At 47.5% G+C, this 13,804-nt stretch overlaps 1 protein-coding gene across 2 annotated transcripts in view; it reads left to right on the plus strand.

The window, feature by feature from the left end:
- The first annotated feature begins 2,779 nt into the window (after positions 1–2,779).
- The window catches only part of ITGA6 (integrin subunit alpha 6), a 77,148-nt gene continuing 66,123 nt past the window's right edge, over positions 2,780–13,804 (plus strand). For both annotated transcript variants that reach the window (XM_042949142.1, XM_042949143.1), the window contains exon 1: positions 2,780–3,172. In XM_042949142.1, coding sequence (XP_042805076.1) covers positions 2,991–3,172 — 182 coding nt within the window. In that variant the 5' untranslated portion in view covers positions 2,780–2,990. The remainder of the gene's footprint in view (positions 3,173–13,804) is intronic.

Here is a 13,804-nt window from a genome sequence, read left to right on the forward strand (position 1 = left end):
AAGCCAAGTGTTAATAGACCAAACTGTGTCCTCCCCTCTGTGGAATTCCTGTTGAAGTCCTCTGCACCCCACTTTTGACAATACTTGACTGGAGTTATTGATTGGAAGAGAAGTAGGACACGCCCCTCTTACCTGAGGGACACACTCTGGCAGTTGTTACCACCGGTGGACCCTTGATGGTGTTCAGGCAGTTTTGTGTGGTGTGGGCTGCTCCCTTGGTACAAATACTCCTTGAGGTGAAGGGGCATCCCTATCCCCATCCCCACGTGCACACACAGTGCTCCAGCTCTTCCCTGGGGCTGTGCTCTGCTTCCCTTTCCAATGCAGGGACATCAGATTCCAAGACAGCCTCCCCAAGGCATTCCAAGAGCCTCAGGCTAGCACTTCTGAAAACTTTTCATGCCATGGGACCCCTTTGGCAGGCTGCCAAAGACCACGAATCCCTTTTCAGAACAAGGTTTTTAAATGCATAAAATAAAATACATGGGATTACAAAGGAAACCAATTATATTGAGATACAATTAACAAAATGTTAAGAAACTTACGTTGTAGCAGTACATGTACTTAAAAAAATTTTTAATATGAAATTTATTGTCACATTGGTTTCCATACAACACCCAGTGCTCATCCCAACAGGTGCCCTCCTCAATACCCATCACCCACCCTGCCCTCCCTCCCACTCCCCATCAACCCTCAGTTTGTTCTCAGTTTTTAAGAGTCTCTTATGTTTTGGCTCCCTCCCTCTCTAACCTCTTTTTTTTTTTTCTCCTTCCCCTCCCCCATGGTCTTCTGTTAAGTTTCTCAGGATCCACATAAGAGTGAAAACATATGGTATCTGTCTTTCTCTGTATGACTTATTTCACTTAGCATAACACTCTCCAGTTCCATCCACGCTGCTACAAAAGGCCAGATTTCGTTCTTTCTCATTGCCACGTAGTATTCCATTGTGTATATAAACCACAATTTCTTTATCCATTCATCAGTTGATGGACATTTAGGCTCTTTCCACAGTTTGGCTATTGTTGAAAGTGCTGCTATAAACATTGGGGTACAAGTGCCCCTATGCATCAGCACTCCTGTATCCCTTGGGTAAATTCCTAGCAGTGCTATTGCTGGGTCATAGGGTAGATCTTTTTTTAATTTTTTGAGGAACCTCCACACTGTTTTCCAGAGTGGCTGCACCAGTTTGCATTCCCACCAACAGTGCAAGAGGGTTCCCATTTCTCCACATCCTCTCCAGCATCTATAGTCTCCTGATGTGTTCATAAAAAATTTTTAATGTTTATTTATTTTTGAGAGAGAGAGCGTGAGAGCAAGAATGGGGGAGGGGCAAAGGGAGAGGGAGACATAAAATCTGAAGCCGGCTCCAGGCTCTAGGCTCTGAGCTGTCAGCACAGAGCCAGGCGAGGCTGGAACTCACAAACCATGTGATCATGACCTGAGAGAAGTCAGAAGCTTAACCGACTGAGCCACTCAGGCGCCCCTATATACTTTTTAATTGACCTATTGCACAACAAGATCTAGTGGAGGGTCTATCTAATGACTGTAATTGAAGATATTGTAACTATGATGTGATGTAAAAAAATCTATGGGTTCTACTGGAGACTAAAGCATAAGTACTTATCCTACTGCCCCTGTGGTGCGTTGCCTACCTTCATAAAGGAAGGAAATGCTAAATGCCAATTAGAGGTTAGTGAAAATAAAAATGTAAACATTTTTTTTGTCATCCAAATTTCACAGTAACTCTGAATTCTCTCTTCCCTGGATAAGAATCCCTGGAGATAAAGTTGCCCCAGAGATCAACACCTCCCTCACTGGAGGCCCCACCCATGCTCTGGAGGCAGGAGCCTTAGGCCACCCACACAGAGCTCAGAGCTGACTCTGGGTGGGGACCTAGTCCCGGCAATTTGGGGGGCAGGAGAGAAGGGCTCCTGAGCCCTTGCCGGTACCACCTTAAACACCCATCCTTTACTGTTGAGGGGCTTCTTCTCAGCTTCAGAGCGCCTACAAACCAAGTTTCAAATTGCTGATAACAGTGTGACTTCTCCCAAAAGCTCTTTTCACCTGGTCAGATCCCTCCCTGGGTGCTCTGGGTCCAGGCTGAGCTTGAGTTTTTCTCATCTGCAAAAGAAATACCCATCTCATAGGAGTGTTCGGAGGGTTAAATGAGATAATAGCTGTGAGCTGTAAATTGTATAGCACCATCAAAGTTTGGGCTATGATCATTTTTGACGGTTAGTTCTTTGAGGGCTGAAAACAATCCATGCAGCTCCCTTCCCCGAGTATCTGGCACGCGTTAAGCGCTCCATAAACACTTGTGAACTGAATGAAGTGCGCATTTGCACGTGGGCTTGGGTCGGCGAGAATCCGCTGCTTAAGGCGATCAGTGCCGGCGCAACACCAGCACGTCTCCTTGCTAACAGATAGTAAACGCCTTTCTGGCTCGGCGCCGAATTGCAACCACAATTCCCAGTGCTTCTTTCCCGAAGGACCCCCCAGACGGGGCTGCTGGGCCGAGAGCTCAAGGCCCACCCCCCAACTCCAGTCTCCCACTCCGGCTTCCGGGCCAGGTAGGCGGCTACCGGAGCGGCCAGGGGCCGGCCGGGGAGGGGCAGCGCGGGGACGCAGCGCAGCCGGGCCGGCCGGGAAGGTGCCGGCTGCGGGCCGGGTGGCGGGCGCGCGAGGAGGGGCCAGAGGGGTGGGGAGGGGCGGGGCCGGCGTCCTCGTCACTTGATAAAACGCCTGCGAGTCTCCAGAGAACAACGGGCTCATTCAGCCACCGGGAGCTGCCCGCGAGGGGGAGCGGCCAGGCGGAGTGCGCAGCTCGTCCCGGGGGTGGGGCCGGGCGCGGTGGCCGGAGGAGACTAAGGTGGCCGCGGCGGCGGCGGCGGCAGCAGCAGCAGCAGCAGCAGCAGCGCGGCAGCCTCGAACCCGGCCCCGAGCGCAGGGCGGCCGCCGCGGCTCCGGCTCCTCTCCACTTGCGCCCGCCCATGGCGGCCGCCGGGCAGCTGTGGCTGCTCTACCTGTCCGCGGGTCTCCTGCCCCGGCTCGGCGCCGCCTTCAACTTGGACACCCGCGAGGACAATGTGATCCGGAAAACTGGGGACCCCGGGAGCCTCTTTGGCTTCTCGCTGGCCATGCACTGGCAGCAAAAGCCCGAGGACAGGCGGCTGTAAGTTCCCCGACTTCCCACCCCCGCCAGGGCGCCGGCCTGCGCGCGAGCAGGGGCGAGGGCGCGCCGCGTTCCCGCCAGCCAGCCCTACCCGTGCGTCTGCCCCGCCCGGGATTCTGCCGGCCCCCGGGGGAGCGCGGCCCGCTGCTCGCCGCCCCGCCCGTCGCGGCGCCTCCCCCCATTTGGCCTTGGAAGCCGGAGGATCCGAGGGCCGAGCCCCGCGGACCCCGGCCCCGGTGCCAGGCGGGGCTGTCCTCGGCCCCGGGAGAGTTTACTTTTTTTTTTTTTTTTTTCTTTTTAAACAAAAGTGCTTTCCGGAGGTCCTTCCCTCCGGGCATGTTTGCTGGGAACCCGGCAGGTGGCACGCTTTGCTGAGCTTCACGTGTATGTTTGGGGCGAGGGTGACCCGGGGTGTAGAGTCGCTGCATCGCTGCTGTGGGCTTGCTGGGAGCGTTGTTCGGAAAGATCCAGGCCTTTCCCAACCGCACACACTACCTGGTTTCCTTGAAGACTCGCGAGCCCGGCAGAAGTTGGAAAGCCACTTTTTATCCTGTCTTGCGTGGCTTTCTCTGAACGGCGGGCGCTCCTCTGGGAGCTATTCTACACCCCAACTTTTTTTTCCAAAAAAAAAAAAAAAAAAAGATGAAATTGACCAAGCACCTGTTCTCATGACTAAGATCAGCTGAGAAAACAAGCCCCTATGAGTGGTGTTCCCGGTACCCCGCCCAGGCCCCCAAGCGCCCGGCGGGGGGGGGGAGGGGTACCTCAAGACACTTTGGGCCCCTGCACTGGGCAGGCCCAAGCTGAAGAGTTAAAGCAAAATGTCCGATCTGGACTGGGGCTTTGCAAACAAGGTTTGGAAATGACCCCCCTCCCCCACCATAGCATAGCGGTGTTCCTCCCGGGAGAAAGTGGAGACTGGCACTGCTTAGCTTCTCCTTTTCTTTCTTAGACGGTGTTGGTTCCCACATGATCAAACTATTTAGGCTGGAGAGGGTTTGGGAGCTTAGTCCGCCCTAATCGCTGTGGGCCTTCATTCTTGATCTGTACTACCGAAAAATAAACTCACAGAAGGTCCCTCCTCCCTCAAGGCTTTTAGTGGAACCGAGGCCCTTCCAGGACCAACAGACCGGAGAAAGCAAAGTGCAGCCCCAGTAAAGAGAAGACTGTGTTTATGAGAGACGAATGGGATTCTAGAGCTGGAGGAAACCTTTTGATTTCTGAGTTAAGAACTTCAGAACTGGTGAATCTTAAAGTCAGGATTTTCTGATAACACCTGCTAGTGAAGCAAAGAAACTAGTAGGGGGTGGGGAGGCCCAGGGCTGGTGGTCTGAGGGCTGGCCAGCTGCTTATACTCTGCCTTCTTTTAGTAGAAATAATTGTCAAGCTGTAAATCTGAAATGAAAGGTGGTTTCTGTTACCTCAGTTAATGGATGACGTTTAGTGTTTCTGAATACTTAGTGTGTAAATGTGCTTCCACCCATATGGAGAGTTTGAACTGGTTAGTGCAGCAATGATTGTGGGCCAGCGGAGGGAATACATTCTGCTTGGTATTCTCTTGACCTGACGCCTACTGAAGGTGATGGCTTCCTTGGAATACTTGTTCCAGCAAACATTGTGAAGGGGAAGTATTGGGGCAAGGAAATATCTGGGATGGAGACTTGCAAAATGTGACTTTAGCCAGGAATCTCTGTCACTACGCAGCATGCCTGCTAAAACTTGTTACTGCTGTTAGAGTCCCCTCCCCTTCTTTTGGTAAAGTATTCCAGCTTCAGGAGCAGCTTTGGTCCTCCCGGGAAAACTACACACACAGGCCATAATCACATCAGTTGTCACCTTTGACTGTAACAGTTGTGGGTGTAAAATAACAGCCAGTGAGATTGAGACCCCACAACTTCTGGTCCAGTGTCCTAAACTCTGCACTCTATAGAAAAGCTCAGTAGGAGTATTTCAGGGAACCGGTGAGAGAGGCCTGAGCTCATATTCCTTCTGGGCCATGTAGCAGCTGTTAATTTATTTTGAACCTTAGTTTCTTTATCTGTAAAATGGAGCTATTACTGCTTAATAAGGTTATTGTAAGGATTAAGAGATAGCACGTACAGTGCTCAATTCCTGCCTGGCATGGATGGGTACTTGCTGACTAAGTGGCTGTTAGTGCTGATAAATTTAGAAGCACTAATTCAGTTCCTACTATGTGCCAGCTATTGGACTGGTGTTAACCATTCTGATTGTGACTGCCAAAGAGCAAAGCCAAAGTTTATTGTACATGGCATGATGGATATCGTAAACTCTTAAGTTACATTTATGAAACCTGTGTTCAAAGCAGTTTAACTTTAATTGGTCATAATTAGACTGATAACAAAAAGTGGATTTGCTGACCAAGGGACTTCATTGAGGCAGGAGAAGTAAAGATGTGTGGGAATATCAGATGAATGCACTGTTACCGAAACTCATAGATTTTTGTGACTTAAATTTTCTACAGTCCTATTTAAATATTTAACACCAATTTGAACTCAAGTTTAGATTTTATAACAGAATAATGTATCTGAGAGCCTTGGAACGTGTTGGGTGTTCCCAGGACTTTGGGGACTATAAAACTGACCTAGAGACTATAAAACTTCAGTCACAGTTTTAGACTGTGCATTAAGGAAGTTTGAGACTCCAAACGATGATGAGATAGTCGTCTGAGTTACCGAGGTCAGGGTCTGCACTCCTTGGGATCTTTCGTTTCTCTTAGATATTTAAGGTTGAGTTACCACCCCTGCCAGGTAGACGGTGCAGGATGACACCTGTGGGTATGTCCGTTCTATGAATCATCACCCTTAGCTCTTCTTGGAAGAGACGGATCTATGTTTGACTATAAAGCAGAAACTAGAAGGAAGAAATCTGTAAGTGCAGTTCTTGTAGAGCAGTTCTGGGTTTTTCCTCGTCCGTTATCTTCTTTTGGGGAACTTTTTGATCCTCGTCATCTTCCAGAGGCTCTCCAGGCCCCTTGTCCCTTCTGACTCTGTGATGTTTGCTTTTGATTTTTCTCAGACTAGTGATGCTCCTGCTTTAAAAATCATTAACTAGAGGTCATCTAGTCCAACTGACTCCCTTTATAGATGAAGAAACTGAAGCTGAAAGTTAAGAAATGTCTGAAGTCTCACAACTGGTTCAGAATCTGAATAGAATCTGGATTTGAACTTGGTGTTTCTGACTTGTGCTCATGCCATCTCCTAAAGGAAAAGTCAGAAATGTCCTTCAGACCTGGAGGAATTGGCCGGCATCTGAGATTTGGAAATGCACTGTGTTATGTTGATTTATTAAACTGCTTCCCATGTGAATCGGGGCTTATCCCTTATCCCTTATCCCTTATCCTGGATAAGGGACAGGATACTTAAGCTGGGACAGGAATCCTTGAAAATTCAACAACCAAGAATGAAGGTCTTGGATGCCTATTATGCCTATTATGCTTCCCTTTCCTTGGGGGTAGCAGAGTCCAAGGGCTACTTTGAGCAGGGAATGGCAAGGGGTTAAATAAAGGGATTTCTTTCTCTCTCTACTCTGAGCTGAAAGAGTGGATTTCACAAGTTACATTGACTGTATGATAGGACTACATGGTATTTTCAAGGCATATGCTAGGTGCTATCAGGCAAAGAAATGAACATAAAACCCCTGCCCTCACATTACCTACAATCCAGCTGGGGAGACTGGTTCATCCTTTGAAAATGGTAGATAACAGTTAAACACAAAACCATCAGAACTGTCAGACACATGATACTAAGTGCTACAGATATTCAAAGGAAGAAGAAATTGCTATAGTGTAGGTTGGACTGAAAAGGCTTTCATGGAGAAATTTAAACTGGCTCCTGAGATAGGATTATGTTCTTTCTTACGATGGGCTGCCTGAGAACCAATCAGTGTTCCACATAAAACTGACCTGGTCAGCTAAACATACAATAGTATTTTCTATTATGTCTCCATTATGCCTCTTGAAAGTGCCAAATAATTCACCGGCCAATTCTGTCCACAGTAGTATGTGGAGCCCAGGTCCCGGGGTAACCATGTGCCATAGCTCCATTTGGTTACCAAAGCTTAAACTAAATCTTAATGTTATTGTTATGCTAAAACAGAGTACAGTACAACTAAGAACACACAGTAACTGCTTCTTTACAAATGTGGAGAGTCTTACAAGAACATTTAACCTGACTCTTAACAAATTATTCATACCATGGGTACTCTGATCTGTTTTTCAAACCCTAAGTCATTACCTGGTTGGTCTCACACCAACCTGTGTTAAAATTAAACTGGTCTATTTATCTTTCTTGCGGAGTCCTAAGATCTCTAAGTCTCCCTGCCCATTTTGGAGCTTTCTCTAATCTCAGGACTCAAGGTGACCGAGCACAGTCCCTGGATGCTGGCCCTGGGCCACATGGCACTGTGAATGCACTCAAGAAAGCAAGCGCTAAGGCACACATCTTGGATGCAACTCTGATCCCTGACTGGCTCCAGTCACCCCTCACTGGGCTTTTTTCAGAAGGGGAGGGAATAAGAGGCAAAGAAAGAAGAACCCGGAAGCTGATCCAAGGCCAGCTGGATAAGGGTCAATTAGAAGAGAGTCCAGGCACAGATACTTAAACTGTGGGTATCCCTTATCCTATCCCAGCTAAGGGATTTTCAGGAGTGATTTTAAATTACATTTGATTTTTGCCTTAAAGGTGGCTGACCCACACTGCAGTGGGTTCTTAGGATTTGTTGGTTGTTATAATGAGACTAGATAGAGATGATGGCTGTAGAACAAGATCCTGAAAGCACTTGGCAAGGATGTGCATGTGTCAAATGGGAGTAAGCATGTGAGGGTACTAGTGAATTGATGGCTAAAGCTTTAGTTATTCATGGCTAGTAAGGGAATCTTGGCTGTGTGTAACTCTAGGGGCCGTGGTGGGGAAGCTGTTGACTTCCTCCAGTGGGAGCTATAGTCTAGATCCCAGTTGTGATTTGGTTGGGACCTTGTGTCAGAAACAGAATTCGGACGGCTTCTTGGGAGGGTGGTCAAGACTCAGCTGCGGTAATGGGCACCAGGGGCAAGGCCAGCCCCCGTTCTTTCTTACCCTTCTGTGTTTGTGTACAACTTGAAAATCAAATAACTTTATATTTGCAAGGAACCTTAGGGATTTTTTTTTAAAGTTTATTTGGGAGAAAGAGTGTGCATGTGTGTGTGCACAAGCAGGGGAAGGGCAGAGAGAGAGCGTCCACGCATGCATGCAGGAAAGAGAATCAATCCTAAGCAGGCTCTACGCTCAGCATGGAGCCTGATGAAGGGCTCTATCTCAAGATCATGCGATCATGACCTGAGCCGAAATCAAGAGTCGGTCACTTAACTGAGCTACCCAGGTGCCCCAGAATATTAGGGATTCTTAAACCTGTTGGCCATCAGGGTAACTTATATAAACATATACTTCTAGGCTCATCCCAGGTCTACTGTATGTGGATGTGATCCAAGAATCTGGTCTTAAAGTTTTCTAGGTTTGAGCCAGATGAGCTTTCCTTTTTTTACACAGAAGATAGCATAATGTAGTGGGTAAGAACAAATCCTAGAGCTATAGTCTAGTTCCCAGCTGGAGCCTAGAGTCAGCTGGGATGAAATTCTGCTCTGCCAGGGGTGCCTGGGTGGCTCAGTCGGTTGAGCGTCCGACTTCGGCTCAGGTCATGATCTCGCAGCTCGTGGGTTCGAGCCCCGCGTCGGGCTCTGTGCTGACGGCCCAGAGCCTGGAGCCTGCTTCTGCTTCTGTGTCTCCCTCTCTCTCTGCCCCTAACCCACTCACATTCTGTCTCTGTCTCTCTCAAAAATAAATAAACATTAAAAAAAAAAAAATTCTGCTCTGCCATTTACTAGCTATGACATTGTGCAGGACAGCTATAATTCTGCACCCGGTTCCAATGTATGGGCTTTTTTTCCCACACACCACCAGTTGGGTAATCCTACAGTATCCAGTTGTGACACCATCTACCTGGAGATAGCATCAAATCCCACAGATTAAGGACTCAGTCCTATAAGACTGCCTTCTCCCACTTCAGATGCCAGTCCCAAGTCCAGGTTGTCACTTGTGCTTGTGATGGATGAGCTGTAGATTGGCGGTTGCTATGACCGCTCTCCTTGGGTTCAATTAATTTGCTGGAATGCCTCACAGAACTCAGAAACATTTTGCTTGCTAGATTACCGGTGTATTATAAAAAAAGTACAGCTCAAGAACAGCCAGATGGAAGGGGTGCGTAGGACAGGGACGAGCTTCCATGCCCTCTCCAGGTGTGCCACCCTCCCTTAAATTTTTACATGTTCACTAAGCAGAGGTTCTCCAAACTCCATCCTTTTGCATTTTTAAGGAGGCTTCATTACATAGGCATGAATGATTAAGTCATTGGCTATTGGTGATTGACCTCAGCCTCCAGCCCCTTTCCTTCACTGGAGGTCAGGAGGGTAGGACTAGGAAGTTCCAACCCTCTAATCAAGCAGTTGGTTCTCATGGCAGTCAGCCCCCATCCTTAAAGTGTGGTCCAAAAGGAACCATGGACAAAGACCAAATATATGTATTTCTTTTTTAAATGTTTTTTTTTAATGTTTTATTTCTGAGACAGAGACAGAGCATGAATGGGGGAGGGTCAGAGAGAGGGAGACACAGAATCCGAAACAGGCTCCAGGCCCTGAGCTGTCAGCACAGAGCCTGATGCGGGACTTGAACTCACGGACCACGAGATCATGACCTGCGCCGAAGTCGGCCGCCCAACCGACTGAGCCACCCAGGCGCCCCTTAAATGTTTATTTTTGAGAGAGAGCGTGAGTGCCCAGGCAGGGGAGGGGCAGAGAGAGAGGGGGACAGAGGATCTGAAGCCAGCTCCATGCTGACAGCAGCAAGCCCCATGCAGGGCTCGAACTCACGAACTGCAAGATCATGACTTGAGCTGAAGTCAGACGCTCAACCAACTCAGCCATCCAGGCACCCCCAAACATATGTATTTCTTACTTTAAATCACAATATCTAATCTGTCTATGCTCTCCTTACACAATTGTAAAGGAGGATAATTGTACCTTAGAATAGTCCTGGCCCAGAATAAGCACTTGGTGTTTGTTAAATAAATGTGGAAACCAAGGCTGTAAGGAGGTGAAGTGACCATGGCACGTTGTTGGGCAGGTTGGTTCTCAATCTACATCTTGCATCCTTCTTGGCCTGTGCAGCATGTGGTTTCTCCTTTTGGGTTTGAGTTTGATCATGGTTAAGTGTACATCCTCCCTTTAATTCCATTCTGTAGTTACCATGTTTGGAAAGTACATCTCCGAGGAACTGTGCCTCGTAGTCTTTTGGTAGCTGCCAAGCAGTAGATGAATACCAGTGTGGTTTCACTATGTGGAGGAGATCAGGAGGCAGACTGGTGCAGGGACAGTGAGGTGCTGGGCGGGCAGTGACTTTGTGCACAGGATACCCTTGGAGCGTGGATTGTGACGTTGCAGGATGCAGTTAATAAGGAACACCAACTGCTCGGTTTCCAGATCTCCTCAGACCTCTGACTTTGGAAGTACCCCCTCACCCTTATCCTTGGGAGACTGGGTAATTTGCACTTCCCCCAGGGCAGGGTTGATGATGATTTCTTTTCCTGGTCCTTTGGCATTAATGTATGGTAGGAAAGCTGGATCTGTTTGTGCAAAGCTGGGTCTGATGGTTCACAGTGAAGCTGCTGAACGTTGAAGGTGCACGGACAAAGTGTGGAAGTAATGTTCTAGCAGATTTCTGTTTCCTAAGCTGGCACTTGGAATTGGAAATGAGTGATCCCTTGGAACTAAATTAAGAGACTAATTGTTAATTAGCCCTGAACTAGGACAGGTAGATTGGCTCTTCACAAGTGTCTGTGCCTATTAGCCTAATAACAGGGTGGAATGATCACCATCTAATCTGCTGCTGTCTGGCTTTTCTGGTTACAGGTAAAGAAAGCAAGACAATCCCAAGTCAGTTTACTCCATAGTTGGTGTGCGTGTAGAATGACTACAGGCCACAGGGTAGCCCAGTCAGACCCCAATTTGCTCTCTCGCTGTGTGTCTGTGTCTTTCTCTCTCTCTCTCCCACACACATGCTGGATGCTAGGGTCAGTTACTGTTGTCACTTTGCCTAATCCCAAATTGGGAGAAAGACTTTAGAAAACATTTAAGACTCTGAAACCAATGAAATTGCACAGAAGGCTGTTCTGAATTGGGGGGGTGGGGCGAGCGTTATTGAAGCAAGCGTGGAAGGCGAAAGCAAGTACCATGAAGCCACAGATGTCTGCTCGCATGTTTATTTGCTAACCAGCAACATATATTTTGTGTGTCGTACAATCCGAAGATTACTTTTTTTTGAAGAACCACTTCAGATATAGTATAGGAAAACCTTTTAGCAAAATATGCTTTCTAAGCCTGGAAGCATAGAAATAAAAATAAACTTTGGAATAATGTGAAAGGGGCACGCTGGTTAATGATATGAAGAATAAACGGAGCACAGAGTAATGCCTGTTTACCCGAGGTCTCTGTTTGCTTTGTTTGGTGATATCAGTGTCACTGTAGTTTCTTCATTTTGTAAAGGACATCGATTTGTACTGAGGTTATTTTAAGCGTGGGTGTGGGGGGAAGTGTACAAATGATGGTAAACATTTCAGGCCCATAAGGGTAGGATGTCACTGAACTAGAAGTCTCTTGAGCCAAATAGCCTCTTGTCTTCGCAGAATTAGAGCCCTTCTCTTTAGGATATACTGCCATTGATAAAGCAGCATGATCTAAAGTTAGCAAGAGGATCCTCATCAAGGTGAATCACAGCCAGGGGTGTGGGATGGTTATTCCTGGTGTGAATGGACCACTTGATTGATAGCAGTGGGATTTTGAAGTCCTGTTTTTCTTTCTATTTGCTGAGGAGAGTAAGCAGCCCTTCCTGGGTCCCCTTCCCACTGATCCATCTGTCAGATGATGGTCTGAGCCCCCTCCAACTGGCAGTGTAGGACCCTCTCATGAGAACAAGGGTTGTTTTTTTTTTTTAACTTTTTGTTTTTCTTTTTAGTGCTTATTTATTTTCGAGAGAGACAGAGACAGAATGAGAGTGGGTTAGGGGCAGAGAGAGAGGGAGACACAGAATCCGACAGGCTCCAGGCTCCGAGCTGTCAGCACAGAGCCCGACGTGGGGCTCGAACTCATGAGCTGTGAGATCATGACCTGAGCCGCAGTCGGACGCTTAACCGACTGAGCCACCCAGGCGCCCCGAGAACGAGGGTGTTTTGAAGTGAAATGGACGTGTTCAGAATTCTGCAAGGCTCTGGTGAGATTGGAGATCAGTAGGAAAAGGTATTTAAAATATGTGGGGTGAAGAGAAGTGTTGAAAACCAATTGACTGGGGCTTAAGGAATCCAGCTTTGCTGGGACACAAATAAACCTAAGAGTTTTCAAACAAGGAGAAGCTTAAAGAGACTCAGATGTGATCAGGTGGATACGTAAAGACATAATTCTAGGAAAATGGCACTTGCCCTTGAGGCCTTCTGGCTGCTCGTGGGACCTGGCCTAGGTGCCAGCACTTAGGACAATATTCAGAAAAAGTTGAGAGGTGACTTAAAGAGCTGGGTAATGAAGAGGTCTCACGTGAACCCACAAATGCAAGAGGTAGGCCTGGACACTGTTGGGCCTTTTAGAGGCTCAAGGACAGAGGACCTGGAGAAGGAGGGTACTGATTTAGATGATCCAAAGCCCAAGGTAGGGCTTTGGGGGCCAGCTGGAAAAGAGTTTTAATGCTTAGGACATGGTAAAGCCAATTCAGATACCATATCCTATCAGCCAGTTCAGAAAGAAATGTGTCTTCTAAGCCTTATATTTAGAAAGGGCCCAGGGCTGCTATAGAGATTATTAGCTGAGGGTGGAGACGTGGAGACGCCTCCTCACTCAGGATGATCCCAGGAGGTGAGGGCTGCAAGATGAGAATCCCCCAAGTTCGGCAGCACCATGATCCAGAAGCCGTCTGAGAAGGTTTTTCACTGTTGTAGGGTAAGAAATTGATCTTTTGTAAGCTCATTTATTTCTATGTGTGCACATTTATGTATAAATGTATAGTTTATGTTTCAACTTAAAGGGATTTTTTTTTTCTCACTTTACCATGACGAACAAGTAAAAACTTAGAGGGGAACGTGCTCTGGACGTCTAGGAGAAACCATAATCAACTTTTTTGGGGTTTTGCTATAGAAGTTGTAAGTTCAACAGATACTCAGTGAGCGTTTACTATGTATTAGGCACTGTTCTAGTGCAGGAGCTATGGCAGCAAATTAAATAGATAAAATCCCTGCTTAGTTCTGTTGGGGGAGACAGACAAATAGGGGTATTATGTTAGAAGGTAGTAAGCAATACAGAGGAAAAGAAAGTGGAGAAAGGAACTGGGGGGTTGTTTGGCAGTAGGTCAGCCGGGGAGGACTTCACTGAGAAGGCAAAACTGCAAGCCATGACAGTATTGGGGGGAAAGAGTGTTTTGGGCAGCAAGAACACCAAGTGCAAAGGTACTGGGGCAGAAGCATGCCTAGCAAATTAAGAACAGCAAGGAAGCCTGTATTTTCCTTGAAGGCAAATTGTGCAGAACCTCATAGATCATTGAAAGA

This window comes from Panthera leo, chromosome C1, assembly GCF_018350215.1.
Source record: "Panthera leo isolate Ple1 chromosome C1, P.leo_Ple1_pat1.1, whole genome shotgun sequence".
NCBI lineage: Eukaryota > Metazoa > Chordata > Mammalia > Carnivora > Felidae > Panthera > Panthera leo.